Source organism: Tursiops truncatus, chromosome 15 (genome assembly GCF_011762595.2).
Source record: "Tursiops truncatus isolate mTurTru1 chromosome 15, mTurTru1.mat.Y, whole genome shotgun sequence".
NCBI classification, from domain to species: domain Eukaryota; kingdom Metazoa; phylum Chordata; class Mammalia; order Artiodactyla; family Delphinidae; genus Tursiops; species Tursiops truncatus.
The window spans coordinates 64,309,218-64,336,254 of record NC_047048.1 but is presented as its reverse complement, the minus strand read 5'-3'; the positions used below and the strand labels follow the sequence as shown (position 1 = coordinate 64,336,254).

The 27,037-nt window shown below is 43.7% G+C and overlaps 1 protein-coding gene across 5 annotated transcripts in view; it reads right to left on the bottom strand.

Moving 5' to 3' along the window:
* The window catches only part of RPN2 (ribophorin II), a 53,968-nt gene extending 27,857 nt beyond the window's left edge, over positions 1 to 26,111 (bottom strand). For 3 of the 5 annotated variants that reach the window (XR_012326285.1, XM_004313910.4, XM_073792977.1), the window contains exons 1-8: positions 25,913 to 26,110; positions 21,917 to 22,110; positions 11,462 to 11,557; positions 10,718 to 10,893; positions 6,371 to 6,446; positions 5,219 to 5,353; positions 2,946 to 3,122; positions 1,308 to 1,426 (exon numbers count right to left, since the gene is read on the bottom strand). Coding sequence is in view for 3 of the 5 variants with exons in the window: in XM_004313910.4 (XP_004313958.3) it covers positions 1,308 to 1,426; positions 2,946 to 3,122; positions 5,219 to 5,353; positions 6,371 to 6,446; positions 10,718 to 10,893; positions 11,462 to 11,557; positions 21,917 to 22,110; positions 25,913 to 25,925 (986 nt within the window). In the remaining 2 variants the exon portion in view is untranslated. Of the gene's footprint in view, positions 1 to 1,307; positions 1,427 to 2,945; positions 3,123 to 5,218; positions 5,354 to 6,370; positions 6,447 to 10,717; positions 10,894 to 11,461; positions 11,558 to 21,916; positions 22,111 to 25,912 lie in introns of all 5 variants that reach the window. The other 2 variants (XR_002179538.3, XM_004313911.4) reach the window with 2 other exon arrangements.
* Between the last annotated feature and the right edge of the window lie 926 nt (positions 26,112 to 27,037).

Genomic DNA, 27,037 nt, shown 5'->3' with positions numbered 1-27,037 from the left:
CCAGGGCTGCACCACTTCTTCACTTTTCAACTTCCCACCCGCCTGGGCCACCTCCTGCTCAGTTACAGATTATAATGAGGGGCAAACTTCAAAACGATCTAAAATGACCTCCTTTTTCAAGTCTCGAAAGTCTTCTTTTCATTTTCCCCCCCTCTCAGCTCCTAAAAATCCCACCTCCTTCGGGTAAGTCTTCCACAACTAAATGCAAAACAGCTAAGTCTACAGTAGGATACCAATTACGTTAAAAAAAACAAAAAAAAGTAGAAATGTTCAAAGAGGTTGGTGTAGGGTAGTATAATTGTAGGTAACTTTCTGCATTACTTCTACTTTCCTGTGCTTTGTGAATTTCCTAAAAAGGATACATCTTATTTTTAATTTAATTTTAAAATATTAATTTTTATTTTAAAGAGGAAAAAAAGGTAGAGAATTCTTAACTCTAACTACATGGCAAAACCCTCAATGTCATTTACCATTCTACTGATCATTCGTAAAAATGATTTTGCTTTTCAGCCACATAGCACAGGGATATCAGCTCAGTGCTTTGTGACTGCCTGGAGGGGTGGGATAGGGAAGGTGGGAGGGAGGGAGACGCAAGAGGAAAGAGATATGGGAACAAATGTATATGTATAACTGATTCACTTTGTTATAAAGCAGAAACTAACACACCATTGTAAACCAATTATACCCCAATAAAGGTGTTAAAAAAAATGATTTTGCTTTTTAATTTCACATATTGCCTATGTATCTTTACAACTGTGTAAGAAATGCATTTTCTCTCTAAAACTCAGTTCCCAATCTCATTAACTTACTAATTTAATACTTAACGAAGTTTCATATAAAAACTGACCCTGGGCTTCCCTGGTGGCGCAGTGGTTGGGGGTCCGCCTGCCGATGCAGGGGACGCGGGTTCGTGCCCCGGTCTGGGAGGATCCCACGTGCCGCGGAGCAGCTGGGCCCGTGGGCCATGGCCGCTAAGCCTGCGCGTCCGGAGACTGTGCTCCGCAACGGGAGAGGCCGCAGCAGTGACAGGCCCACGTATCGCAAAAAAAAAAAAAAATTGACCCTTAATTTTTAAAAAAATTTACATAACAATAACACAGCCACTGAAGATAAGACTATAGAAGAATATTAATCCTATGGGGGAAATGTTCATGACATATTATTATAAATAAAGCATAATCCTAAATTTAGGTAAATTTGGTTTTATGATCTTGGTAATAACCACATAAATCTGGGTTATACTGGCTGCAGGCTAACTTTCCAAAACAAGTATATTGGCACCCTACAGAGATGTGCTCAGTTCTTACCCCACAGGGGTGAACGATGTCTTCTGGAGGACTGTGGCTCTGGAGGCAACGGATTTAGCGTGTTCTAGTTTAACAGTGGCCTGAGTCAGAGGCTGGGACAGAACATTGGTGACCTGCAACTGGAAATAAATTTTAAAATTGTCTGTAGCAACAAAAGCTGAGGGAGTACAGATTTTGCTTCTAGGGTGGGTGCTTCATCCACAGGGAGCAAGCTCTGCCAGGAAAGAACCATCTTGTTTTAGAAAACCATCACTGACCTTTGGTCTACTATCTATGGGAAATCAAATACAGGAAAACACAATTAGTTTGGGAATGGGACAGATTACAGAATGTTAGAGGTGGGGAAGATCTTAAAGATGATCTTACCCAATGATCTCATTTTTCAGATGAGGAAACCAGAGCCCAGGGAAACGTAAGGACTGGCTCCAGATCACACAGTTAATGATCCCCTGATCTACCCACTCTACTTCACTACTGCAGTATCTTTAAAAAACAAAATTATTAGCAAGAAAAATAGGAAGGTATGGGCAATGGGAAAACTGAAGTAATATGGATAACACAGTAATAACACTCATTTGTTTAAAGTCGACTATTTGCCAGATACCAGGCTAGGCTCTTATATATATCCTCCCACCGATCGTCTGAGACATAGCAGAATCTATCTTTATTTTACAGATGAAGAAACTGAAGCCACAAAGAGGTTACAAGACTGCCAAAGGCCACATGGCTAAGGACTCAAACCCCAGCCTACCTAGCTTCAAAAGCCAGTATTTTTTTCTACTTTGCTCTCTTAGCTCCCCCTAACTCATGGTGAACTATGCTAATCAGGTTAGTTCTCACCCCAGTCTTTGCTGAGGGGATGTGACTTGTAGGTAGGGAGAGAAGAGGCAACTTTGGAATACGGGGCACTTCTTCAGGAGAGTATCTGTAGGGTCCTCTGAAGCAGAAGAACTTATGGAACTGTCCTATGTGGAACCCGTGTGTTTAGACATAAATAAAATGCTAACTTTTTATAAAGATTTTAGCTTATTCCTGGTTTCCAAACAATAGCAACAAATGCCTCATTATGACGAATGGAAAACTCTAAACGTGTGCATTTTGCTCTATTCAGAGAGTTAACACACCAAAACATTCCGTGCTTATTGCTGAGTGAGAGGGATGGCTATGTTCTGAAGAGGCAGAAAGATACACTGTCGGCTCCAAGGAAGAAGAGACCTGATATTGATTTTAACAACTATAAGTACCAGAATTACCTGGGAATTTAAAACGCTGTCTTAAAATAATATATTTACAAAGTCTGGGTACTGGAAAATACATTTTAGAAGTAAGACTTCTCTATACATCTGTACTTACAAATCCAGAAATGCAATTTTCTAGCACTTAGTTTAGTTTAGTGAAAGCTATACTATTTAAAATACTCTGACGGTAATTCCCTGGCCGTCCAGAGGTAAGGACTCCACACTTTCGCTTGAAGGATTCTGTGACTAGTTCACCCAGTGGCCATCCCCATTTGCTCTTCATTTAAGGGGTCTGTCCTCACGGGGGTTACAATCAGCTGTGTACCAGTCTTTGGATTTCTGGAAGGCTTACACTGGAAACAGCAATCAGAGCAGCGCATGTGGGGCATGGAAGTCATACCCGTAGGACAGCCTGTTCCTGAGTGTAGGAAGGAGAGCCCTCAGGCACAACCACAACAGGTACATGGAAGCGATTCTGGGAGAGTGCAGCGGCAGCAGAGGCCACACTGAAGGCTTCTGAGAGTGACTCAAAGTTCTTCTTGCTGAAGATGGCATTCATTAGCTGGATGACCTGATCCTGAAAGAAAAGGGAAATGCAGCAGTCAGACAGGTGGCCAGCCACCCCTCCCTCCCCACCTGGCTCAAGTCATTCCTTATCTTTTTCTAGGCGTTCACTTGGAAGGTCTTTTAGCCAGTAACCCAAATTGGTAGGGGTGGGGGAAGCACATATTCTGCATTTAAGCGTAAAACTTGAATTTGGTTGTTTTTTTCCATCTTCTAGTACAAACTGAAATTAATGCATTTATCTGTCAACCATTTATGGATGCTTACTATACAAATGCAAGGTACTTCTAGATAACTACTGAGATATGAAACTATATTATAAAACACCTATAGCAGTACCCATTTGTTCCATACCTGTATGTGCCAGGCACTGTGACAGGTGCTTTACAAGCATTAACTCAAATCTTGACAAAAATCCTGAAAAGACTGATATCAATCCTTTCCAAATAAGGAAACTGAGGCTAAAGGAAGTTAAGTTACTCCTACAAGTTACGATGGAAAGAAAAAAAGCAGGACCCAAATTCACATGTAGGTCTGTTTGTCTCCAAAGTCCTTCCACAATAAAATATGTCCTTTCTTGATTTCCCTCACCCTCCCACCCAAGCTCCCTTCCTTGCCAACCCACCTCTAAGCAGTATGCTGGGGCTAAGTTGGTGTTTACAAGACCAAACTTCACAGCCAAAGTGTACATTAGAAAGAAACTAAAATAACTCTCCATTAAGAACTAATGGGCTGCTTAGAGGGGAAAACGGAAAGCAATTTTTTAAAAAAGTAGAATCTAAAAGGCATTATTAAAATTCTAGAGGTTGTTTGCTTAAGAGGAAACATTTTCCACTTCAATCAGTTTCGTTTTTTAAAATCTACCGTCTAACAAAAGAGTTCCCTGTTCCCGAAAGTGTTATTCACAGTCGACATGAAATAATTTTCTTTAATTGTACCAATTACATTTTCCATCAGTAAGCTGTTGACATGTTAAAATGGGGGAGTGTTCACCAGAATCGTTATGTCAAAAGCAGTGACAGCAAAATTATCCCAGCCAAATACCTGGTTAGTAGCAGCTTGGGAATAAAGCAAGAAAAAGTTTAAGTTGTTTTATGTAGAATATCGCCAATTCATGTACTGTACTGTGTATAGGAGAATCCCGAAATGATTTGTACTATAAGACCCACATTCTTGCACTTTCACCCGTAACAGAAATTTAAATAGAGTGTGGTATCTCTAGGTCTCCTAAACTTAGGATGAAGGAAAAGACAACATAAAAAGGCCAATACATGAATAAATTATTAGATCATATCCTCCAGAGAAAATACAAAATTAATTCAAATTACTCAAGACAGGTAATTATTTACTGTTTACTTGAAACTCAGCACAGAACTCACAATGCATTCATAATTCACAAAAGAAGTGCAAGTTCTGACTTGGAACCCAAATCTTTCCTCCTAAAATTAAAACAGCAGCAGCTTGTATTTTAAGTCCTTTAGATCAAGGGTTGGTAACCTTACAAACAAGTGGTACAAAGAGGGTCCTACTCACAAGACTTCCCACACACATTCCAACTAAAGGTTCTTTCAGGTTAACAAGCTCCTCTTGAAAGAAAGAAAAGAATTAACTCTTGGTGGATGTCTGGTAGACACACATGCCTCTCAGTGAACTATGTCAATCAGCACAGATTAGCTCAGACTTAGGCACTGCTGAGGGTCAGTGGGGAGAGAGCAGAACAGGCAATTCTGAAGTACAGGGCACTTCTCAAGAGAAAGAGGATTTGCACAGGCCACCAGCATGGAAAGCATTCATGAGACAAGCGGTAAGGAGCATCAGGAAGGAATGGGAGGTGGATCGAGAGTAATACACTTGGCCTTCTTGTCTCTATCTCATGATGTGTCCGTACGCCATTTAAAGCAAGTATAACAATTTCTTTACACGTCTATCCCACTGACAACCAGTTTCTCAGGAACAGGCTTTACATTTTTCTGTTTCTCATTCTCAATGCCTAACCCAAGACACCCCAAAGCTAGCTGAATTGTCCTCTCTGAAAAAAGCTTCCCTTAGCAGATAAAGCCAACAACGCCTTTGGTTTTCACGCCCAAGAACTGTTATATAGACAGGCACCTCCTTAATGGATGGCTCGGTGCCCACGTGGTCCATGAGCTTGTAGGTGGCAGCCAAAAACAATGCCGTTGTTTCCAGTCCCTCTTCAAACTGAAGATACACACCTCCCAGTTCATCCAGGCGAGCAACAAGGTCCTGGCACAACAAAACAGAGGCAGAATGGAAGTCAAGTGATAACAGAGATGAGACGTACAAACCACTGTTACCCCAGTGCAGACGGTTTTGAGAAATCTCACTCTAAGTCTGCAGCCCACCTCAGTCACTTAGTGCTTTCTCAAAACAGGTGCTTAGGCAGAGAGTAACGTATATCATATGGGCATCTGAAGAGAACAGTATCTTCTGCAGCTCTCGGAGTGCTCCTTCCCTGACCCCTTCGACTCAAGCCCAAGCCCAGGAGCCATGGCACTGAAGGCACCAACTGCTCTGGGCAGAAGGCCAGTGGGCCCAGCCACAGTTCACCCTGGAAGCATCGTGACACAGATGGATCGATGGCCATCCATTTGGAAACAACCTCCAGAGCAGAGCATTTCTCTTTCTTATTCAATGCTCTAAAGGATGAAGAGAGACATACTGCTCTCCTGGGCAACGTGACGAGGCAGCTAATGTGCCTGTGGGGCATCCAGCGATGACACTGTCAGAGTGCCCGTCATCCCCGGCTCTGCGGTCCATGGAAGCAGTCTCTGAGCAGCAGGAGGTCGTGGGCAGTGGAAAGGGTAGTGGAATAACAAAAACCACAGTGACCACTTGCTGAGCACCAATTCTGTACTAGGCACTTTAGAACTTCGCTTGTTCCTAACCACCACCACGTAAGGAAAGTGAGGCTCAGACATTAATAATTTGCCTGAGATTACAAAGTAATAAGAAGTAGAAAAAAATTTGAAGTTCAGGTTTGTTAGGCTCTAAAATCTGTAGACTATGAGACTGTACCTACAAAACACTGAAGTAGTTTGTTGCTAACTGATGGTGTAACTATACGAGCCTAACAAATATTCCCTAGGAAATATTGCTCTGGTACAAAGAACAAAAGTGTGCCACGGATATGAAAAGAAAGGTAACTGGCCGCAACAAATCATTCATGTCTATCTGCAAGACTCTTCTAAAGAGTTTCAAAGACAGAAGCTGGGAAATTCACTTGCCAAAATAAATTTGTACCTCAATCTCCTCCACGATGCTTCTCAGGTCAGCCTGCTGGGACAGGTAGGATGCCGTCTGTAGAGCCTGGACTGTTCTGAAAGGTAGAGAATAGAACCCCAATGAATGGCAAGTCTCCATTTCCCCTTCCTGTATTGGTATACCTACACATATATCCCGCTCTTGTTCTTTAGAACTATAAGACAGCCTCGGTCCCAAAGGAGCTTGTTTACAGTCTAGGGAAAGATGTAACAAAGATCATTACATTACAGGGAATTCCCTGGTGGTCCAGTGGTTAGGACTCTGCACTCTCATTGCCAGGGCCCCAGGTTCGATCCCTGGTCGGGCAGCTAACATTTTATAAGCCACGTGATGCAGCGCCCACCCCACTCCCCACCAAAAAAAAGACCATTACATTACAAAGTTCACTACAGCTAGAGAGAAGGCAATCTGGGCAGCAGGATCCACATAAGTACTGAGGGCAGAGAGAAGAGAGGGTGCACCAGGTCACCCCCCTCTGAAAATCTGTTTGGTTCCTAATGGCATCACATATAGAACACCAGACTAAGACTTAATCAGATTTAGAAGAGATATACTTAGAGGGAGAAGAGGAGCCAATTCATCGAATGAAGGTATATTTGGCATCCCCATGTTGTAAGAGGAACTGTGCTGGGCAGAGGTTGGCTGCCTCTTTTCTACTTTTCCTACTCCAAAACCAAAGAAGTACTGTGGAATCTACACACGTAGGTTGTTGGGTAGAATTTGGAGCAACTTTTCTGAAACCAGATTAATGCAATATAAACAGGAAGCATTCGGTAAACACTCAGCTAACGCTTGTGCTGTCACCATCCTGCTCGGAGACCTGGAAGCCACCCGTCCTTTAGGCATTAAATAAGATGAAAGAAATAGAAGATCTGGTTCTCAAACCAGCGTCTATTCTTTTTTTCTTTTCCTACTATTTACTCCTGATTATAAAAGTACCTATTTGTCAAAACTTCAAATACATTACTAAAGGAGAAAGTTAAAATTCCTGTAATGCCTACCCCTAAAAGATAACTGTCCTGCAATTTATTTAGATTATATAGATCTTTCCGTGAGGACATATAAATATATTTCATCCTTATTAACAACGACATAGCACTGCATTGCTTAGATGAACTGTAACTGTTCAATGCTGTAACTGTGAACCCTTATTCATGGCTGTATGCGTATATACACCTTTTAATTTATTGAAGTGAATTCACATAAAGTTAGCCATTTGAAAGTGAACAATTCAGTGGCGTTTAGTGTATTTCACAACGCTGTGCCATCACCACCTCTATCTAGTCCTAAAGCATTTCCATCAGTCCAAAATAAAACCCCATACCCATTAAACAGCTTCACTCCATTTCCCATCCCCTGCCCTGTCCCCTCCCCGCCAGCCCCTGGCAACCTGTGTTCTGTCTCTATGGATTTACCTATTCTGGATATTTCATATAAATGGAATCATACAAATGTGACCCTTTGTGTCTAGCTTCTTTCACTTCGCGTAACATTTTCAAGGCTCGCCATTCTGTAACATGTATCAGTACCTCATTCTTTTTTATGGTTTATTCATATATTTTTATCCACTTATGAGTGTATTTCTGTAAGATAAACTTTTTAAGGCGGAATGTAGTAAGTATGTCCACATAAGATTTTTTATTACGTTCTATTCTCTTAATGTGGATAACTTGAAAAATACAAATGGTGCTTCTCGGGGTGGAAAAGAGAAAGCTGAGGACCCCTGGTGGTTAAGCCAACTGCTGGTCCACCCCAGAAAGGTTCCCAAATTCCCAAGGGATGACCGGGCCTTTGTGTAAAACCACCATTTATCAAGTCGGTGTGTTGGGGAATGTAGAGCGAGAATCTGTCCGCTTTCATCACAATCGTAACAATTTAGATTCCCTCCATGGAAAACGAATTCCATTAAGATGGTAAGCTGGAAAACAGAGGAGTCACAATTCACAGAGAGGGAAGCCCCAGAGTGTTCAATGACCCCTCTGGGATGCTTGTTGTTAGAACAGACTTGAGAAAATGAAACCTGAATTTCCAAACAAGATAAAAATCCCACATCTGCCCGTGATAAATGCTGAGCCCAGAAAAGGCTGCTACGAGAGCCTAGAAAGAACTTTTCAATTAAGATATCATTTTTCTCTTCTTTGGAACGAATAAGCGTCATGCTGGTAACAACCTCAGAAGTTTTTAGAATGAAATTAATCCACTTAGCTTTTGAAAAGTTTTGTCATTGGCTTTAATTACTTATACTCCAGCAGTTTCTCTCCCTCTGGAGCACTATATTCAAACGCTAAGAAAGCAGATCCTGTCTTGCTAATAAACAGCAGATGATTCAAAGAAATTGGGTTATGAGAGACCACAATAGAATCTTTTCAAATTGTTCATTCAAAGCTACTAATGTTTTTTACCATTCTAGACAAGTTTATGAACATTCGTTTCCTAGAATAAGTCCAGTTAAATGTAGAAGGCCCATTTAGAAGAGTCCTAATCTATATCAGATTTGCTTAAATAGGGTAAATTAGTAGTAATATTATATAAGGCATGCTGCCAGTTTGATCTTCACAATAACCCTATGAGACAGATATCATTCTCCCTGTTTTACATATGGAAACACTGAGGTTTAGGGAGGTTAAACACCCTGCTCATGGCCACAGAGGTATTAAGTAGAAGAGCCTGGACACAGTTCTCTCTCACCCCAAGCGTGTGGTCTTTCTACCTGAAGCTTTTTGCAAGAGGATAGAATAGAAACACAAAAGTATAGTTTCAGCCTTCATTAACTCTTTCTTGGGCATCTGCCATGTGCCAGGCTCTCTGAGCACTGTAAGTAAAGAAGCTTAAAATCTAATGCAGAAAAAACAATACAACCAAGGAAGTAACCAGCTCCCTAAAAAAGGGACCTAAGAAGGAAATGCTCTAGAGAGCACAAACTCCATTTGTCCCATGCCCGTTAAGACCAGGCACTGCACTAGGCTCATCACATGTATTATCTTACTTAATCTTGACATTTGTTCTATGATGTAAGGATTGTTGGTAATATTTTACAGATGAGGCTCAGAGAGGTTACTAACTTGCCCAAAGTCACACAGCAAGGAAGAAACAAAGCTGGTGTTCAAACCCAAGTCTAACTCACTCCAAAATGGATGTACTTTCTTTGTACTTCTTTCTGTTCTGGGGTTTAGAGGAGGGAGATTTTCCTTTTTGCTCAGAGGGAAAGGGAAAGATTTTTCTGTAGAAGGTGGCATCAGAGTAAGGCACTGACCGTTATCTCATGACAGGAGATATGGTGGTGATTGCAGAGGCATTCCACAAGGGATTATGGGACGAGATCAAAGTAATGTAATCTGAAACAGGAGGACCACAGGGCCAAGCATTGGGCAAAGGGTGCGGAAAATGTCATTCCTGAGAAACGTACCAGCCCCAAAGTCACTGATTACTGACCATGTGAATATGAATAGGGCGTGAGAGTGACAGGGAGAACGTCAACTGACTGTGAGCCCTGCCCTTAACAAAGCTTCAAGTTTAGAAACATTTTGGTTCTCAGCAAAAAAAAAAAAAAAGAAAAAGAAAAAACCCTGGGAAACAACTGGACTATTCTGCAGTAGGGAACTGGTGTCACTAACATCTTGTTGAACAATGAATAGGAGTCCAGGTGCTCCAATCTGTCTCAGGGTTGCAATTAAATGGGGGACACACAGAAAACGAAAAATACATATACTGTGTTAAATGAGGAGTTTCAGTGTCAAAGGGGAAAAAAAAAAACTACATATACTATTACTTTTAACTTTAGTAAACATCCTTGAGTCAGTTGCAACATTTAAACGTATAGTTCCTTCCTATAAGGTGCTTCTCCTTCGCCTGAGCCTTTTGCAGAGGAGCAGGGTCTGATCCCTAGAATACTCCCCCCTCTGAGGCCCTACTTCCCCCACCTCTCCAAGGGAACCCGTGAGCCCTCCTCCAGGGCGGAGCCTCCAATGCCAACATCTCACCATGGCCTGGCCAAGCTGCAGTAAGAGATGCACATGGCTCTCTGGCCCCACTCTCCCTCGGTCACCCCTACCCTTGCTTCAGCCCCTAACCTCAAAGGCAGTCGTGTCTCTGTGGCAGTGTGTTTATGCTCGGACTCAGTATCTGCTTCTGCTGGAGCAGCTTGAGGGAGACCGTGTCTTGGCGAGCTGCACAAGGACACGGACCTTACCTGCCTTAGCACAATATGACATCTGCAGTGCCAGCAGAGCACCTGGCACATAGCAGGTGCCCAGACAATACTTGTGAAACCAGTGGATGAAGCCTCTCAGGATAGTAGCCTGAGAAGCGCTCAAGATGGTGACTTACGCGAGCACGGTCTCCTCCTTGCTGAGGCGAGAGGTAAGGGCACCGAGCACTTCTTGGGAAGCCAGAGGAAGGCCAAAGCCACTTAGGGCTGCAACTGCGTGGTAGATCTGGGCCACAGAGGAGTCTTCACTGACAGCTGCCAGAAGCAGATCTTTGGTCTCATTTGAAATAGAGATCTAAGAAAGGATGGGTAGACACAGAGTTTAGAACAGGTGCTGCCAGCCTGTGGAAGGCACGCCAAAGATGGCAGGCAGAGCAACTGCCGAGGTCACACCACCCGCCTGGGCTGTGATCACCCCTCTTCGACATCTCAGATGCGAGAATTAAATATCTGTAAAACCTCAGCATAACACTTTTAAAAAGATTCTGGCAAGTCACTTGTCTACTGATATGGCTCTTCTCCTGTGTTCAAAAAAATGGATTTCTAGAAATCTGGCGTGGGGGCATTCTTCTTTTGCTTTAAACATTTTTAAATGTTAAAGGGAGACTAAAAGAAAAAAAATAAGACTTCCCAGAAGAGAGGCAACTATAGGAAAAAGTTATTTAAAATTCATGAAAAGTGAAAACTTGGGAAAAATAAAAAGTCTATTTCTTTAAGAAAAAAAAAAATCACAAGAATGGAATTCCCACCCACACTTAATGGGGTCTCACTGCTAAAAAAAAAAATATTCTGACATGACTTTCCCTTTTTAAAAATACACTTTACAGTTTAAAGTAAATGTAAATGTCAGAAGCTGGACTCACCTCACACCCTGAGAGGGCCTGGCTGGACTGGGCAGCATAGAAAAGGGAATCCACGTTGCTTGGATCAAGGTTTGATTTAATGAAGGTGCATGCTTGCTAAACGGGGGGAAAGTCAATGATAAGTGGTGAAATTCACAGTGATTAGGAAAACTGTATGTGTTTTTATAATTCTCAGCAATCCATGATGGCTTAAAGTATGAGAGCTACACAAGATTTCATTTTTCAAGCAGATATTTTCCACAGAACACTGTATTATCCCAAAATGCTAACTTCATAGAAAGAGCAAACCTGAAGGCACTCTCGTCCTTCTGAACCTAGAAAGGAACCACTTCCACTGATCACCTGCTCTGGCCATAACCTGTGTGGGGTGTTTATGATGCTCTTCCTTTTAATGAACATAAGGACCCTGTGGCAGATACTATCATCCCCATTTAACAGAATAAGAAACTGATGCTTGGAGTTGGTAAGTAATGTAATGAAGGTGACAAAGCTAATAAATGGCAGTGTCTCCACTTCGATGTCTCCAAAGCTAAGTCAGGTTCAACACATCTAACATAAGCTAGAAACCTTCTATTTCTTCATCTGGACGTTCTGGCTCATGTACGGGCATCACCATGCACCTACTACCTAAATCAGAAACCTAGGACTCATTCTCGACCTTTCCCTCACCCTCCAAGCCTATCGAATCTCTCAAACCCGATCCCCACTCTCTGGCTTCCCTTCTTGCCTTATGTCACGCCCCTGCCATTTCTCATGGAGACTGTTACACTCATCTCCTAACTGGTCTCAAGTCATGCAATCCATTCTGCATACTGCTTCAAGAGTGATCTTTACGAGGTGCAAAAGTGTAATAGGGAAGAACCTTTTGTATCCTATTACAAGTTAATCACTAAAGGGATGCTGACTATAAGCTTAAATTATACATGATGACGCAACTCTGGGAATGACCTCCCAGGTTATGAGCATTAAGCTAAAATATCTTTGTTTAGCTCACAGGAAACATCCCGACCAGGTCCACCTGTGAATGACTGCAGGGAGGAAGAAATTAACACAACCCCTCTGGAGGCTGATGGGAACCGGGAAGTGTTTGACTTTATTCCCACCCCTTTTACTATAAAAGGAGCCTGAATTCTAACTCAGGCAAGATGGATCTTTGGGGCATGAGCCCATCTTCTCGGTCTGCTGGCTTTCTGAACAAAGTCTTTATTCCTTGCCCCAATACCTCATCTCTCGATTATTGGCCTGTCATGCGGCCAGCACCACAAGCTTTGTCTTGGTGACAAGTGTATCCACCTTACTCTGCTATTAAAACCCTTGGGTGGTTCCTTATCCTTCTCAGAACAAGACTCAAAGTTTCTGATCTGGCATAAAATGCCCTCATGACTGGGACTTTCCTGGTGGCACAGTGGTTGAGAATCCGCTGGCCAATGCAGGGGACACAGGTTCGAGCCCCGGTTCAGGAAGATCCCACGTGACACAGAGCAACTAAGCCCAGGCACCACAACTACTGAGCCTGCACACCACAACTGCTGAAGTCCGCGTGCCTAGAGCCCATGCTCTGCAACAAGAGAAGCCACTGCAATGAGAAGCCCGTGCACCACAATGAAGAGCAGCCCCTGCTCGCCGCAACTAGAGAAAAGCCCGCATGCAGCAGCGAAGACCCAACACAGCCATAAATAAATAAATAAATAAATAAATATATTTTTTAAAATGCCCTCATGACTGACCCTCACTCTCTGTGCCAGCTTCCTCACCACAGCCCCACCTCCAACTCCAAAATCTTACCCTCCACCCCACTGCAGCTTCCCAGACATAACATGCTCTCACCATTTATGTTCCTGACCCTGCTACCCCCCACCCCGTGCCAGGAGCACCTTTCCCTTGTCCTTCTTGCCTGCCAAACCAGGTCCCATCTTCACCTCTGCTCAGATGTCACCTTTTCCAGAGAACCTTCCCTGACATTCATCCAGGACAGGCCAGGTGCCTTCCCTCCCGAGCACTCCCCCAAAGCACTTACCACACTGTACTAACTACCTCCCCCCCCAGGGACTAGTTACTTGAGAGCAGAGACTTTGAAAAATTCCCACCACAGTGCCTGGCACAGAGTAGGCACATAAGAAAACCCATGCTATTCCTACTATATTAAGAAATAACATTTAATAGCTAGTTATAGCACTAAATATTTTGGTTGAGGTAATATAAAATTCAGCTATTCAAAATTAAATGGTAATAAAAACAGTTAAAAGTGGATGCTTCCCAGGAGTAGGACAAGGTGGGCCACAGGATGGATGGTTGCTTTTCACTAATAGCTGTTCTGTATTATCTGGTATTTTACTGTATGCATGCGCTACTTCAACCAAAAAACTTTTGTTTTAAATTTTATGAATAATACTTAAATAAGAGTCTCAAACAAATGAGTTTCAACCAGAAGTCTGAAAGAATCCAAAAAGAAAAAGAAAAGAACCAAAATACTTCATACTGCACAAATTAGGGATCTGAAGAAAACAACCTACTCAAGGAATCCTTTCAGCAGAATGTGGGCAAGCTTAAGATGTGTGCTTTGTCGCCATCTGGTGCTTTAGCAATGGAACAACACCCAAGGCCCCAGACAATGATTATGGTCATTGTTACCAATTTTTGAGCACTTAAAATGTGTCAAGCACTGTTGACAAGTGCTGTATATGCATTTCTCATTTAATAGGGGGATCTATGCATTACGTCCTCCTATTACCTTAAGTTTACAGACAAGAAAACTGGGGCATTAGAGAGGAAACTGACTTGCCCAAGGTCACTCAGCTCTTAATGGAGGAGCTGGAATTCAGACCCAGGCAGCCTGGCTCCAGAGTCTGAGCTATACAACCTGTCTCTCTCTCTCAAGGGACTATTAAAAACGACCTGCTCCTGAATAAAACCAGCATCATGCCTACTCGTTTGCACAGACAGATCTAGGTAAACAGTACCAAGGGTCTGTGGCTTCAAAGCTCAAAATGTTGACAGCTTAGTTTTAATAGTGGCAAAAATGAGGGACCTCACAAAACATACTCTGGACCCTCAGTAAGCCCACCCAGATCTGAGGCTTCAGCTGGCCGCTTGCAGGGATCTGTAACTCCAACTCCTGCTGCCCTAGTTCCACACTCACCCTCACAAGTGAAGGCTGAAAATGGCCTCCTAAATGTCCATCCCCTATCTGTTCCCCTCCAACTTTCTGTGCCCAGCTACCTAAATATCCTCCTGAGTGAAGGACATGAGTGCTTTTCTCAGTCCATTCTTCCCTACAACTCCCCAGCCTGAATCAGCAACCAGGAAGACAGTAAATCTCTCTCTCTCATCTGCCCTTTCCTCTCCAGCAGCAGCCCCCAACTCCCGTCTCCTCTCAGTCTAGGCTTTGTAATCTTGCCAGGCTCTGTGCAGGCTACTGCGGCACACGCTGGCGACAGCCTCCATCCACACCAGGTCTTGGTAGCTGGGCCGGCTTTTTCCACATGCTCTCTGACCACCCCTCTGCTCCAGCCAACTCACGGCCCCCACAACACAACAAGCACTTCTAAGCCTCTAGGCTTAGTACGGGCTGTTCTCTCCATCAGGAAGCCCATCCATCTCGTCAGTTCAGCTTCTCCCTCTCCACTGGTAACCCCTAATGTATCAACAAAACTTAAGACTGATTTGAAAGTAAAACTTACCTTGATCCTTCTCTCCCCTCCAGCTGCTTCCTTCTCTCTCTTCCCACCAATGACCTCCAAATTATGGAAGCCAAAGGACATTTTCCAATGCTCATGCCCTTAACCCTAGATAGAACCTTCCTTGTTCTAAAACATTCCCTTCCCTTCGCTTCCGGGATTCCCCTGCCCTCCCCTGGCTCTCTTCCTCCTTCTCAGCTGCTCCTCAAGTTTCATCCTCTTCTGCCTGACCATTTAACACTGGAGTTTTTCAACTCCTAGGCCCACTTCTCATCCATCCCCTCTCTTCCTAGGCGATCTCAATCATGCCCATGGCTTCATCCAGAACCGCTATGCAGATATTTCTCAGATTTGTACCCCCAGCCCAGACTTCTCTCAAAGGCCACTTACATGATTCAAAGGCATTTTAAGCTCAACATCTTTAAGACCGAATTTATGATCTTTCCTGCACAAACCTAATTCTCTTCCTGTATTCCTATCCTAAGGAATCCCAACCATCCATTCATGTGGCAAAAGTCAGAAGTCCAGGTGTTATCTTTTGTACCCTACCAGCATTCAATCTTGTGCCATATTCCCCTGCGAAAGTCTGTCCTCCACAAGGCAGGACAGAAACTTTTCCAAAATGAAAACTAGATCCTGATACTTGCTGCTTAAAATCAACTTCTCTTTAGAGAAAAAGCAAAATCTTCCCTCTGACTACCAAGGCACGGAGGCTTAGCCCCGGCCTTCCTCTCTAGCTCTCTCGCATTCTCTGTTCTTACACAGCCTCCTTGCAGTCTCTCAAATGTAATCTGCTCCCTAACTGCACAGGTCCTTTGCACGTGCTACTTCCTCTGGCTAAAGTCTCTTCCCTCCCCATCTCCTGGTTAAATCCTACTTTCCTTTTAGAATTCAGACCCATCATACCTTCCTTCATTTAATAAACAGCTATTGAGTACTACCACCTGCCAGGTGCTCTCTAGATACTGGAAATACACAACAAATAAAATCAACAAAGTTCCTGCCCTCAAGGAGTTGTAATTTAGGGGTATACAGAGTGAGATTTAAGTTCAGAGATTTCTTTAGAAGTGCCTTCCCTGACCAGGTCAAAGTCCCCTATTTCACACCTATAACACCATACATCTCACCTTCATAAAACTTACCATTGTTATAAATATTCATGTATATATTTATTACACGACTAATGCTTGTCTCCACTATTAGAGTATACATTCCAAAAGGCAGACGCTCTCTTTGTTGTTCAATACTGAATCCCCGGTGCCCAGCATCATGCTCAGCACACAGCAGAAACTCACTAGACATCTGATGAATGACTAAAGGAATCGTGTAGCAGCCATCGCAGATGGTAACTCCCCCTGTACAAGGTTGGAACTAAGAGTAAGTGTTCTCAGAAGACCGGGTGAGTGAGCAGCTCCCTCTTCTGGACTCCCCTGGCACTTTCCACGCACTACATGTTACATGTGTCTCTGTACTCACACCTGCTCTCTCTCTTATGGTTCCTGTCTCTCACTAGTTAATGAGCTCCTCTGCACTTAGCATAATACCTTGCACATAGCAGATGCTCCATAAAATGATTACTGCCTGAAGGAGTGCCTGCTTCTCTGCTATTCCCAGTAACTGGCTGAGTGCCTGGCCCTCAAAAAGCACTCAGCACTTGTTGAATGGATACAGATATACTTACCTTACACTCACCATGTGCCAGATACTGAGCTAAGCACTTTACACTTATTATCACATTTAATTCTCACAACAACTCTATAAGGTAGATATTCTTATCCCCTTTCACAGATCAGGAAAGTGCCTGATTGACTGACAACCTGTGAACACTGTCTAATGTGTCCTGATTTCAGTCATTAGAATCTAATCTACCATCACAATTTTTGCATAGTATGTCTCCCATTTACTTAATATTTTCATTAAAATGAATACAAAATAACCCTCAATGTTCCTAAGTCTTATAAAAAGCTAAGCAATAATATCTATAGGGACTTCCCTGGTGGCACAGTGGTTAAGGATCCACCTGTGGGGATTCTTTTTTGTTTGTTTGTTTGTTCTTTTTTGCAGTACGCTGTGGCCTCTCCCGGCCTCAGGCTCCGGACGCGTAGGCTCAGTGGCCATGGCCCACAGGCGCAGCCGCTCCGCAGCATGTGGGATCCTCCCAGACCGGGGCACGAACCCGCGTCCCCTGCATCGGCAGGAGGACTCTCAACCACTGCGCCACCAGGGAAGCCCGGCGTGTGGGGATTCTTAACCCCACAAGGTAACATAGGTTTGATCCCTGGTCTGGGAAGATCCCACATGCCACGGAGCAACTAAGCCCGTGCACCACACCTACTGAGCCTGCACTCTAGAGCCCGAGAGCCACAACTGCTGGGCCTATGTGCCACAGCTGCTGAAGCCGTGTGCCTGGAGCCCATGCTCCACAACAGCGGAGGCCGCCGCAATGAGAGGCCAGCACACCGCAACGAAGAGTGGCCCCCACTCACAGCAGCTAGAGAGGGCCCGCATGCAGCAGCAAAGACCCAACACAGCCAAATAATAAATAAATAAAATAAATTTATTTTTTTAAAAAAATCTATAAAATCGCCGTTCTCATGTGCTTATGTTTTTAAAATATACATACACAGTACTTGATACCAAAATGAAAGATGTTCAGTCTTCATAACACCTAAAATCAACTCTCATTCCACACTCCACTGTTCCCAGAGCTGCGCTCTACTCTCATATTCTTATTAAACCCCATTCCTCTCAGTTCTGCTGCTGAATCTCTTTCGACAAAATAACCAAAATCTCCCCTAATGATCTATCTGTGAGAACAACCAACTCAGTGCATCTAGCAGAACTGAGGGAGTTCTCTCTACTCAGCTGAAAGCAACAACAGCTGAGCAGGACACATCCCACTACATGGAAGTGACAGTAACAGAGACTCTCTCTCAATGGATTTCTTTAGTGTACACCTCTAATAAGGAAATTCACCAACTCCAAAATATCCATACAACTCCCTTCCTTCCACTGCTTACAATGTACACATCACACCATCACCACAGCACATTTCATAAGTGATTAAAATGAAGTACGCGATTAACCCATTTATTTTCCAATTAAGAGGCACATTCAGAGAACTTTCATTTCTATTAAGCTAAAGTTTACAATTCAACAAATATTTGTGGAACACCCTCTTCATTAGGCATTAAGCAATGGGAATGACAGTAGGAGAAAAAATAAAATGTCAATCAACATACATTTACTGCTACTACCATGTAATAGTACTACTAAGAGCTAATACTGATTACACCCATTACTACATGCCATCACCATGCCAACCAACCTACATCCATCACTTGTGAGCTGAGTACTATAACTATCTCCATCTTGCAGATGAGAAAATAAAGATTCTGAAAGGTTCGGTAAGCTGCACAGGTTACTCAGTGGTGTAGTTGTGAAGTCAAGATCTTGAAGCCAACCAATGTGACTTTAGAGTCTGTATTATGAATAAAAAGCCCACAGCTAATCACGCAATTACCCCCAAATCACACTGCACTGCAGCTGTCTGGATGGCTTCAGCCTATGTCTTCAGCCCTGACCAACGTGCCCTCAAACCCATTACATCAGCAGAGAAAACCTATAGGGGCATGAGTTCAACCTAAATCCACGTGCAGCTCTAAATCATGAGACAGATAAAAATGCATCATTTGAGGCTTCCCTGGTGGCACAGTGATTAAGAATCAGCCTGCCAATGCAGGGGACACGGGTTTAAGCCCTGGTCCGGGAAGATCCCACACACTGCGAAGCAACTAAGCCCGTGCGCCACAACTACTGAGCCTGTGCTCTAGAGCCAGCGAGCCACAACTACTGAGCCCGAGTACCACAACTACTGAAGCCCATGCGCCTAGAGCCCATGCTCTGCAACAAAAGAAGCCACTGCAATGAGAAGCCCATGCACCGCAACAGAGAGTAGCCCCCGCTCGCCGCAACTAGAGAAAGCCCGTATGCAGCAACGAAGACCCAGCGCAGCCAAAAATTAATTAATTAATTGATTGATAAATTAATTTTAAAAAGTATCATTTCAGTTAGAGTGAGAGTGCCTCACTCCTCACTCCTCCAGGAGGCCCCTAGACGGAATCCTATGGTCCCACAGAATTTTCAAACAGACCAGCAGAAAACTCTCATCCTGCATTCAGATCCGCCAAAATTTAACATTAGCCTAATATTCCAATTTTCTCTCCTACACCTTATGATACAAAACCTCTACTGGTCAAGACTGCTCCACCCTATGTCTCCCAATTGTCTGTTCTCTCTCTTTCCCAAGCCCTTTACAGACACTGTGGGCCTTCCATACAGTATCTGCGCCAGCATTGTCTGAACTCACCTGAATAAATTATAAATAGAAGCAAAACTTTTAAAATTATAATATAACAATTATTAAATAATTATAATATAATATTATATAATTATAATAATAGCTACCATTCAAAGGGCCTTTCGTGGGCCAGTCACTTACTAGGCATAATATGATTTCACTTTATCTTTACAATGATCCCATGAGGAAGGCATCACAACTCCCATTTTACAGAGAGATGGAGCCAGAATTAAAAACTTGGACTAGCGACTGCTGCCTGTACTCTTTTCTCTTGAACAAAACTAATTTTATTAGGAGGTATATTGACCTGGAGGGTTTAAAACAACATGAGGGAAGTCTGTTTCATTAACAGTCACACACAGGAAGGAAATATTGGGCAGCAACAAGAGATAGCTGTCAGGAAGAAATCTGAATAAGCACAGCTCTCACATAGCAGGGATTAGCAAACTTTCTGTAAAGGGCCAGAGAGTAAATATTAGGCTTTGGGGGCCAGATAAGTCTCTTCCGTAATTACTGAACTCTACTGTTAAAGTGCAAAAGCAGCCATAGCAATATGTGAGTGAGGGGCGTGGCTGTGTTCCAGTAAACTTTTATTTACAAAAACAGGCTTCAAGCTGGATTTGAACCTGGGGGCCATTATGCAGATGATGGTTGGCAGACACTGGACAATTTTCTTAACCTTTCTGAGCTTGCGTTTCCTCCTCTATTACAGGATAATATTTCTGACCATATAGAATGAAGACAACTCAAGATAACATATCCAGGGTACCTGGCACATGAGACATTCAATAAATAATAACAGGGGCTTCCCTGGTGGCACAGTGGTTGAGAGTCCACCTGCCGATGCAGGGGACACGGGTTCGTGCCCCGGTCCGGGAGGATCCTACATGCCGCGGAGCGGCTAGGCCTGTGGGCCATGATTGCTGGGCCTGCGCGTCTGGAGCCTGTGCTCCGCAACGGGAGGGGCTGTGGCAGTGAAAGGCCCACATACCGCAATAAAATAAAATAAATAAATAAATAAATAATAACAATTACTGATTCTAGTCTCGGCCAGAAAATATTTAAGCCAAGGACATCAGAAACTCTCAAAGACTACTGGATTACATAGAAACAAACAAAACACACAGAGAGACATTCTGGCCCACTGGCAAAAACGGGACATTTTGAGCATCAAAAACAATAACAATTGCAATGGATTGCAAGACATCAACAGAGACTACCAGTTCTGACCAGGACAGAAATAAACGTACTGAATTTACCAGCCTGTCATAAATAACTGTAAAACTGAACAAAATAGATGAAGCTGAGATGCTGGACAACAGACAGGACAAGGCCATGACCCTTGAAAGAATGTAAGCAGTATGACAATAGTACAAATGATGGGAGTTTAAAGAGAAATATATTGTTATAAGGTTCCTTCCTTATTCGTGATGTGGCAAAATAATAATTCAAAGTATACTGTGATAAGTTAAGATGCATATTACAATCTCTAGAGCAACCTCTAAAAAAATAAGTAAGCTAAAAAGCCAATATAAGAGATAAACTGGAATATTAAAAAAAAAAGATTCAATCTAAGACAGGAAAGGACGAGGAAAAAAATGGATAAATAGAAAACAAGATGGTAAACTTAAACCCAACAGTATAGTTACAAAAAAATATAAATGAACTAAATCTCCAATTAAAAGACAGAGATTGCCAGAATGGATAAAAAACAAGTCCCTACTATATACTGTGTACAGGAGATAGATTAGTATGACAACACCTGAATCCACTGATTCAACTTTATCATAACTAAAAATGAAACAATCAGATATTATGCATCCACTGATAGGAAGCACACAGCACTGCCTATGAACTATTTCTGCCAAGAAAACTGACCCTGATTATAATTAAGCCTCAAGAGCTAACTATCAGTTTATAGGAATTAAAGAGATAAGGAAATATGTTCAAAAACAGCATGAGGGGCTTGCCTGGTGGCGCAGTGGTTGAGAGTCCGCCTGCCAATGCAGGGGACGCGGGTTCGAGCCCTGGTCTGGGAGGATCCCACATGCTGCGGAGCGACTGGGCCCGTGAGCCACAATTACTGAGCCTGCGCGCCTGGAGCCTGTGCTCCGCAGCGGGAGAGGCCACAACAGTGAGAGGCCCGCGTACCGCAAAAAAAAAAAAAAAAAAAAAAAAAAAAGTTTCTAAAGAATCTATGACTTGCTCTCCTTTATATTCTACTAAAACATCTGGCATGGTCCTAACATATATTGGGCATTCAAAAAACAACAAAAAAAAAGGATCTGTCAGACTGATATAAATATTTATTATATTGGGTCTGCCTTGGTTATCCTCAAATGAGCAAGGGTTAGTTTTGAAGTACACAAAAGGAACCCAGTGAAGGCATGAGGCCACCAAGACAAAAGTGGTCTTTACCTTTACATCTGGCACCTGGGCACCAAGGCTGCTGAGTCCCACGATGGAGTAGAAAGCAGATTCCAAACTTGTGAAAGGGCGATCCAGCGAGGCTTTCAGTCTCTCCACATCATGCCTAGTGAGGTAGTGAGTGGGCGTCAGAGCATGGGCGCTGGCTATGATTGTCAGGGCCAACAGGAAGACAGTGCTTGAACCTTGGGGGGAAACGACTATTAAATAAATACACTCCACACTATTCCAAAGTTCTACACGAAGTTCCAATGATGAGGCACACCAAGGTCTGGGAACCAAATTATGTGAGGAAGGTGAGGGAACTGGGAGGTTCAACCTGGAGACACGCCTTGGGGAAGTGGTGGGCATGGTCTTCAACTCTCTGAACGACAGTCCTCCCAGCAGCTTCTGTGCCTCTAAAGCAAGGGACTCATCATGCCATTCCCATCTCAAGTACATTTGTAACTCGTATGCCTCGTAGGACAAACCCGATCCTGAATCCTTCCCCGTGGCCTTGCCCGTCCCAACCAGATCTCCTCCCCCACTCTTTCATCTGTTGCTCTCTGCTCCTCTAAGTAGTCGTGTTCTTTCCCACCCAGCTCTTTTGCATGCCTTCTCCTGCTTAATTTCGACTTTGAGATTTCGAGTATCTCTTCCTTAAGAAGCCTCCCAACAGCCCCCCTTTGGATGAGGTCCCAGTACTATAAAGTAGCAAACAACGAGGTTTCTGGGGCCAGGTTTAAATCCTAGCTCTGTCACTTCTTAGCAAGGTGGCCATGGCAGTTACAATGTGACCAGCTGTGTCTCAGTTTTCTCAAGTGTAAAGTGGGATTATAACAGTATCTACCTCAGGGTTGTTAGGATTACATGCGTTAATACAGAAAATGCTAGTGACTGGCACATATATAGGTAAGTGCTATATAAATGTTAGCTACTCCTTCTATTACATTATTGTTGTTGTTGTTCCTATATCTGCTCACAGCAACCTGCACTTCTATGCAGAATTTTTCACAACTAAAATTAGTAGTGTAATGTCTTATTCCTCTGCTAGACTGTAAGCTTCATGAGGACAGAGACCGTTGCTTTTATTCATCCCAGTAATTCCAGATCTTGCACACTGCTTGGCACACAGCAGTACTGAATTAATATTTGCTGAATAAATGGAAAGAAAAATCAATCCTCATCCATTACGCCCCAGGGGACAGAGAGAAGTCACAGAAGTGGAACATTTCTACTTTTCATTTGGAAAAAAACGCATTCAGATGGGCAGCTTCATGAACAGTCTGCCTTCCAAGTAACAGTAATCACAAGGTTAACATTAATGATTACTGCTCCTTTGCCTATAGCGTCAAATTTAGTTTGAACTAGAAATACCTTAAATACCTTAAAAAAGGTATTTTACAAATAAGAAAACCGAGGACCAGAACAGCTTGGAGATAGCCAATCTTGGACTCAAACCCAGGTCTATCTATGGAGTTCGCACTCCACTATTTTTTAGAGAATGTTGTAGAAGGGATGCCTACACTAGGGGCATGAGTGTTAGTGTTATTTAAGTCCTCGTGTGTGTTAAATAACCTAAAGAATGCAAAAGCTCTTGAAAAAAACTAGAAAGAGATCTATAATGTGGATCATCATTCATCAAATATTTATTAAGTACCTACTATGTACCAAGCACTATTTTTGGTATTAAAAATACAACAGGAAACAGAACAAAAACCCCTAACCTCATGGAGCTTACATTCTAGTTGGAAAAGAAAGACATTACACAAAATAATTATGAAACGTTATTCATCATCTTAGAAGGTGAAAAGTGCTATGGAGAAAAATAAAGCACAGAAGGAATATCAGGAAGAGCTGTAATTTTACATATGGTAGCCTGTGAAGCCCTAAGAAATAAAGATATTGTGTGTAAACCTCAAGGAAAAGGAGCAAGTCATAAAGAAATTTGGAGGGAAACTATCCCAAGAAAAGCAAGGGCAAATACCCTGAATCAGGAGTGCAGATGGTGTTTTTCGCCTTAGCAAAGAGAACAATATGGCTGGAGAGGATTAAGCAAGGGTTGAGAAGTAAGGACAAGGTAACAGACGTAGCAGAGGCCAAATCCACAGGGCATTATAGGGACTTTGGCTTTTATAAAGTGAGATGGGAGCCGCGGGAAAATCTTGAGCAGAGGAGTGACTCGACATACATTTTAACAGGAACTTTGTGTTGAGAATAAACAATACTGTGTTGAGATTACAGAGAAGTAAGGATAGAAGACTACTGCCATAACCCAGGAAAAAAGATGCTGGTGGTCTAACCCAGGGTGACAGCAATGGAGGTACTGAGAAGTGGTTGAAGTCTGGCTAGAATTCAAAGTTAAAGCCAGAATCGATAATGGATTGAAAGATGTAAAAGAGGAATCAAGATACTTATGCTGGGCTTCCCTGGTGGCGCAGTGGTTGAGAGTCTGCCTGCCAACGCAAGGGACGTGGTTCGTGCCCCGGTCCGGGAAGATCCCACATGCCGCGGAGCGGCTAGGCCCGTGAGCCATGGCCGCTGGGCCTGCGCGTCCAGAGCCTGTGCTCCGCAACAGGAGAAGCCACAACAGTGAGAGGCCCGTATGCACGCACTCAATACCTTAAGATCTAGTGAGTAACTATGACTAGCTTTTGCCAGGTCGACTGTAAGTTCCCCTAACACAGCATCTGTGCCAGAATCCTGATATTCCCACCTCATATTAATCATAACAACTGCGGGGTCTAAAATTTGAGCACTTAACATGTGTACGGTATGCCCACACTATGCTAAGTAGTTTGCATCCATTTAGTCATTAAATCCTCTCAACATCCAAGTGAGTGCGGTTTACAGACCATGAAATTGAGTCTCAGAAATAGTTACCTGCCCTAAGACACGTAACTAGGTGAGAACCAAACTGCAGGAGCTCTATTATCCTCAACCTCTCAAATAATGGAGCAGTGAGCTCACTGACTTATTCACTTTTACCTGGGGCAAGTTACTTCCCTTCTCTGATATTCCGTCTGTCAAATGGAAATAATAACAGTACACATTTCCCAAGTTGTTGTGAGACTACATGAGGTTCCATCCTGCACAGTGCCCACTCAATACCTAGCAATATAGTTAAGCTTACTGAGCGCTTACTTAGTGCCGCACTGTTCCACGCTACGCAAGGAGATTATCTGATTTAACACTCACTGTAATTCATGAGATAGATAACTTTACTAACCTATTTTACAGATGAGAAACTGAGGGGCAGAGAAATTAAGTAACTTGCACAGGGTCACATTAACGAATACGTGGCAGACTCCAAGTCTGTACCGGAGACTCTAACTTCAGGACTCATGCTCTAAGCTCCCAAAGAGAGATGACTGACTGTCTTGCCCCTTTCATTAAAAAGGAAACCATGGTCCAAAAACGGGACGAGGGACTTCCCTGGTGGCGCAGTGGTTAAGACTCTGTGCTCCCAAACAGGGGGCCCGGGTTCGCTCCCTGGTCAGAGAACTAGATCCCACATGCATGCCGCAACTAAGAGTTCGCATGCCATAACTCAGGACCCTACCTAACGCAACCAAGACCTTGTGCAACCAAATAAATAAGTAAATAAATATTTTTTAAAAAACAGGATGATTTGGCCAAAAGCTCACTCTTACGCCTCCTGGCCCGGAAGCCCGCGCAAGTCAAATGAATGAGTTAAGTCAGCCCGAGCGTTATCCGCGGCCGCGGTCCCTGGCTGGGCCTCGGGGGGACCCGCAGCTCCGCGCCGCACCCGTACCCAACCCCTCCTCCGCGGCAATCCCACCCGCTGGCCAGCTCTTCGTCAGACCCTCGAGCCCAAAAGCCCGAGCCCGAACCCATGCCCAGGCCCATGCCCCTGCCCCGCAGGGTAAGGGGATCCCGCCTAGCCAGCTCCTGCGTGGCGAGCACTAGTATCCTGCGGGCGAGGGCCCACTCGCCAAGGCCTGCGGGCCGCGGGACCCCGTTGTCGAGCCATGCGCAACGCCTCACCCGGCGGAGCCATTCCTCCTAGCAGGTCCCACCAGGGCCCGAGACACAGGCGGACTTCCGCTCGGGAAAGTGGCTCCAAGACTGCGCCGGAGGGGACGCCAGGGATTCGCGGCAGACCCCGCGTGCTAGGATGGGCTCTAGGCACAGGTCAGTCCCCCGCCGTCCCGCTGGGCCGGGTCACTCCCAGCAGCTGCGGCCGGAATTCCAGTCCTCGCGCGCAGAGTGCGCTGCAGTCCTCGAGTACAGGCCCGCTTCCCCCCCGCACCCTGGCCCACTTGGAACCGACCGCCTCGCAACCGTCCCATTCCGGGCGCTGCCGGCACGCGGTTGGACGAGGCCTTGGGGGTGGGCCTTATACGCGTCCTCCTGTGATTGGCCTATTGCGCTGTCACTCAGTCGTCTCTCTGCAGCCCGGCCGATTTTAAAGGAATAGGAAGGGTGCGGTGGGGAAGGGCCAGCAATGTTCGAGGGGTTTCGGGTTTTGTTAGAAAATTAAAAATTATGGCAACTTTCTCCAAAGATTGTTTCGGTTCTTAATAACTGACCTACGAGTGATTTTTTAACTGATTTGCACAGCATTTGTATCAGGAGAATATTAGCCCAATTTTACAGACGAAGTAACAGGCTCAAAAAAGGAAGTGACTTATCTAAGAACTCAATAATAGCTAACTCCGATTATTGGGAGTTTATGGGATAGCCCGACAGTGTACTGAGCACTCCATGTACACTATTTCATTTACTCCTCATCACCATTCTGTGAAATATGCACTATTTGTATTCCCATTTTATAGAGAAGGAAACTGAAATATTTGAACCCGGACAGTCTGACTCCATAATCTGTGCTTTTAACTATTATGAACATATGAAGTATTCACTATGCGATAACTCTTACTATAATTAGTGTCCCGGAAATTATTATCCTAAATAAGGGAGAGTCAGTTCTTTCTATGTCTGGTACTGTGCTGTCGGGTATGGTATACTAGCCATTAAATATGTGGATATTTTAATTTGAATTTAAATTAATTAAAATTAAAAATTCAGTTTGTCAGTTGTACTTACCACATCTCAAGCACTCAGTAGCCACATGTGGCTGGTGGAGATCATGTTGGACCGTGAAGAACTATA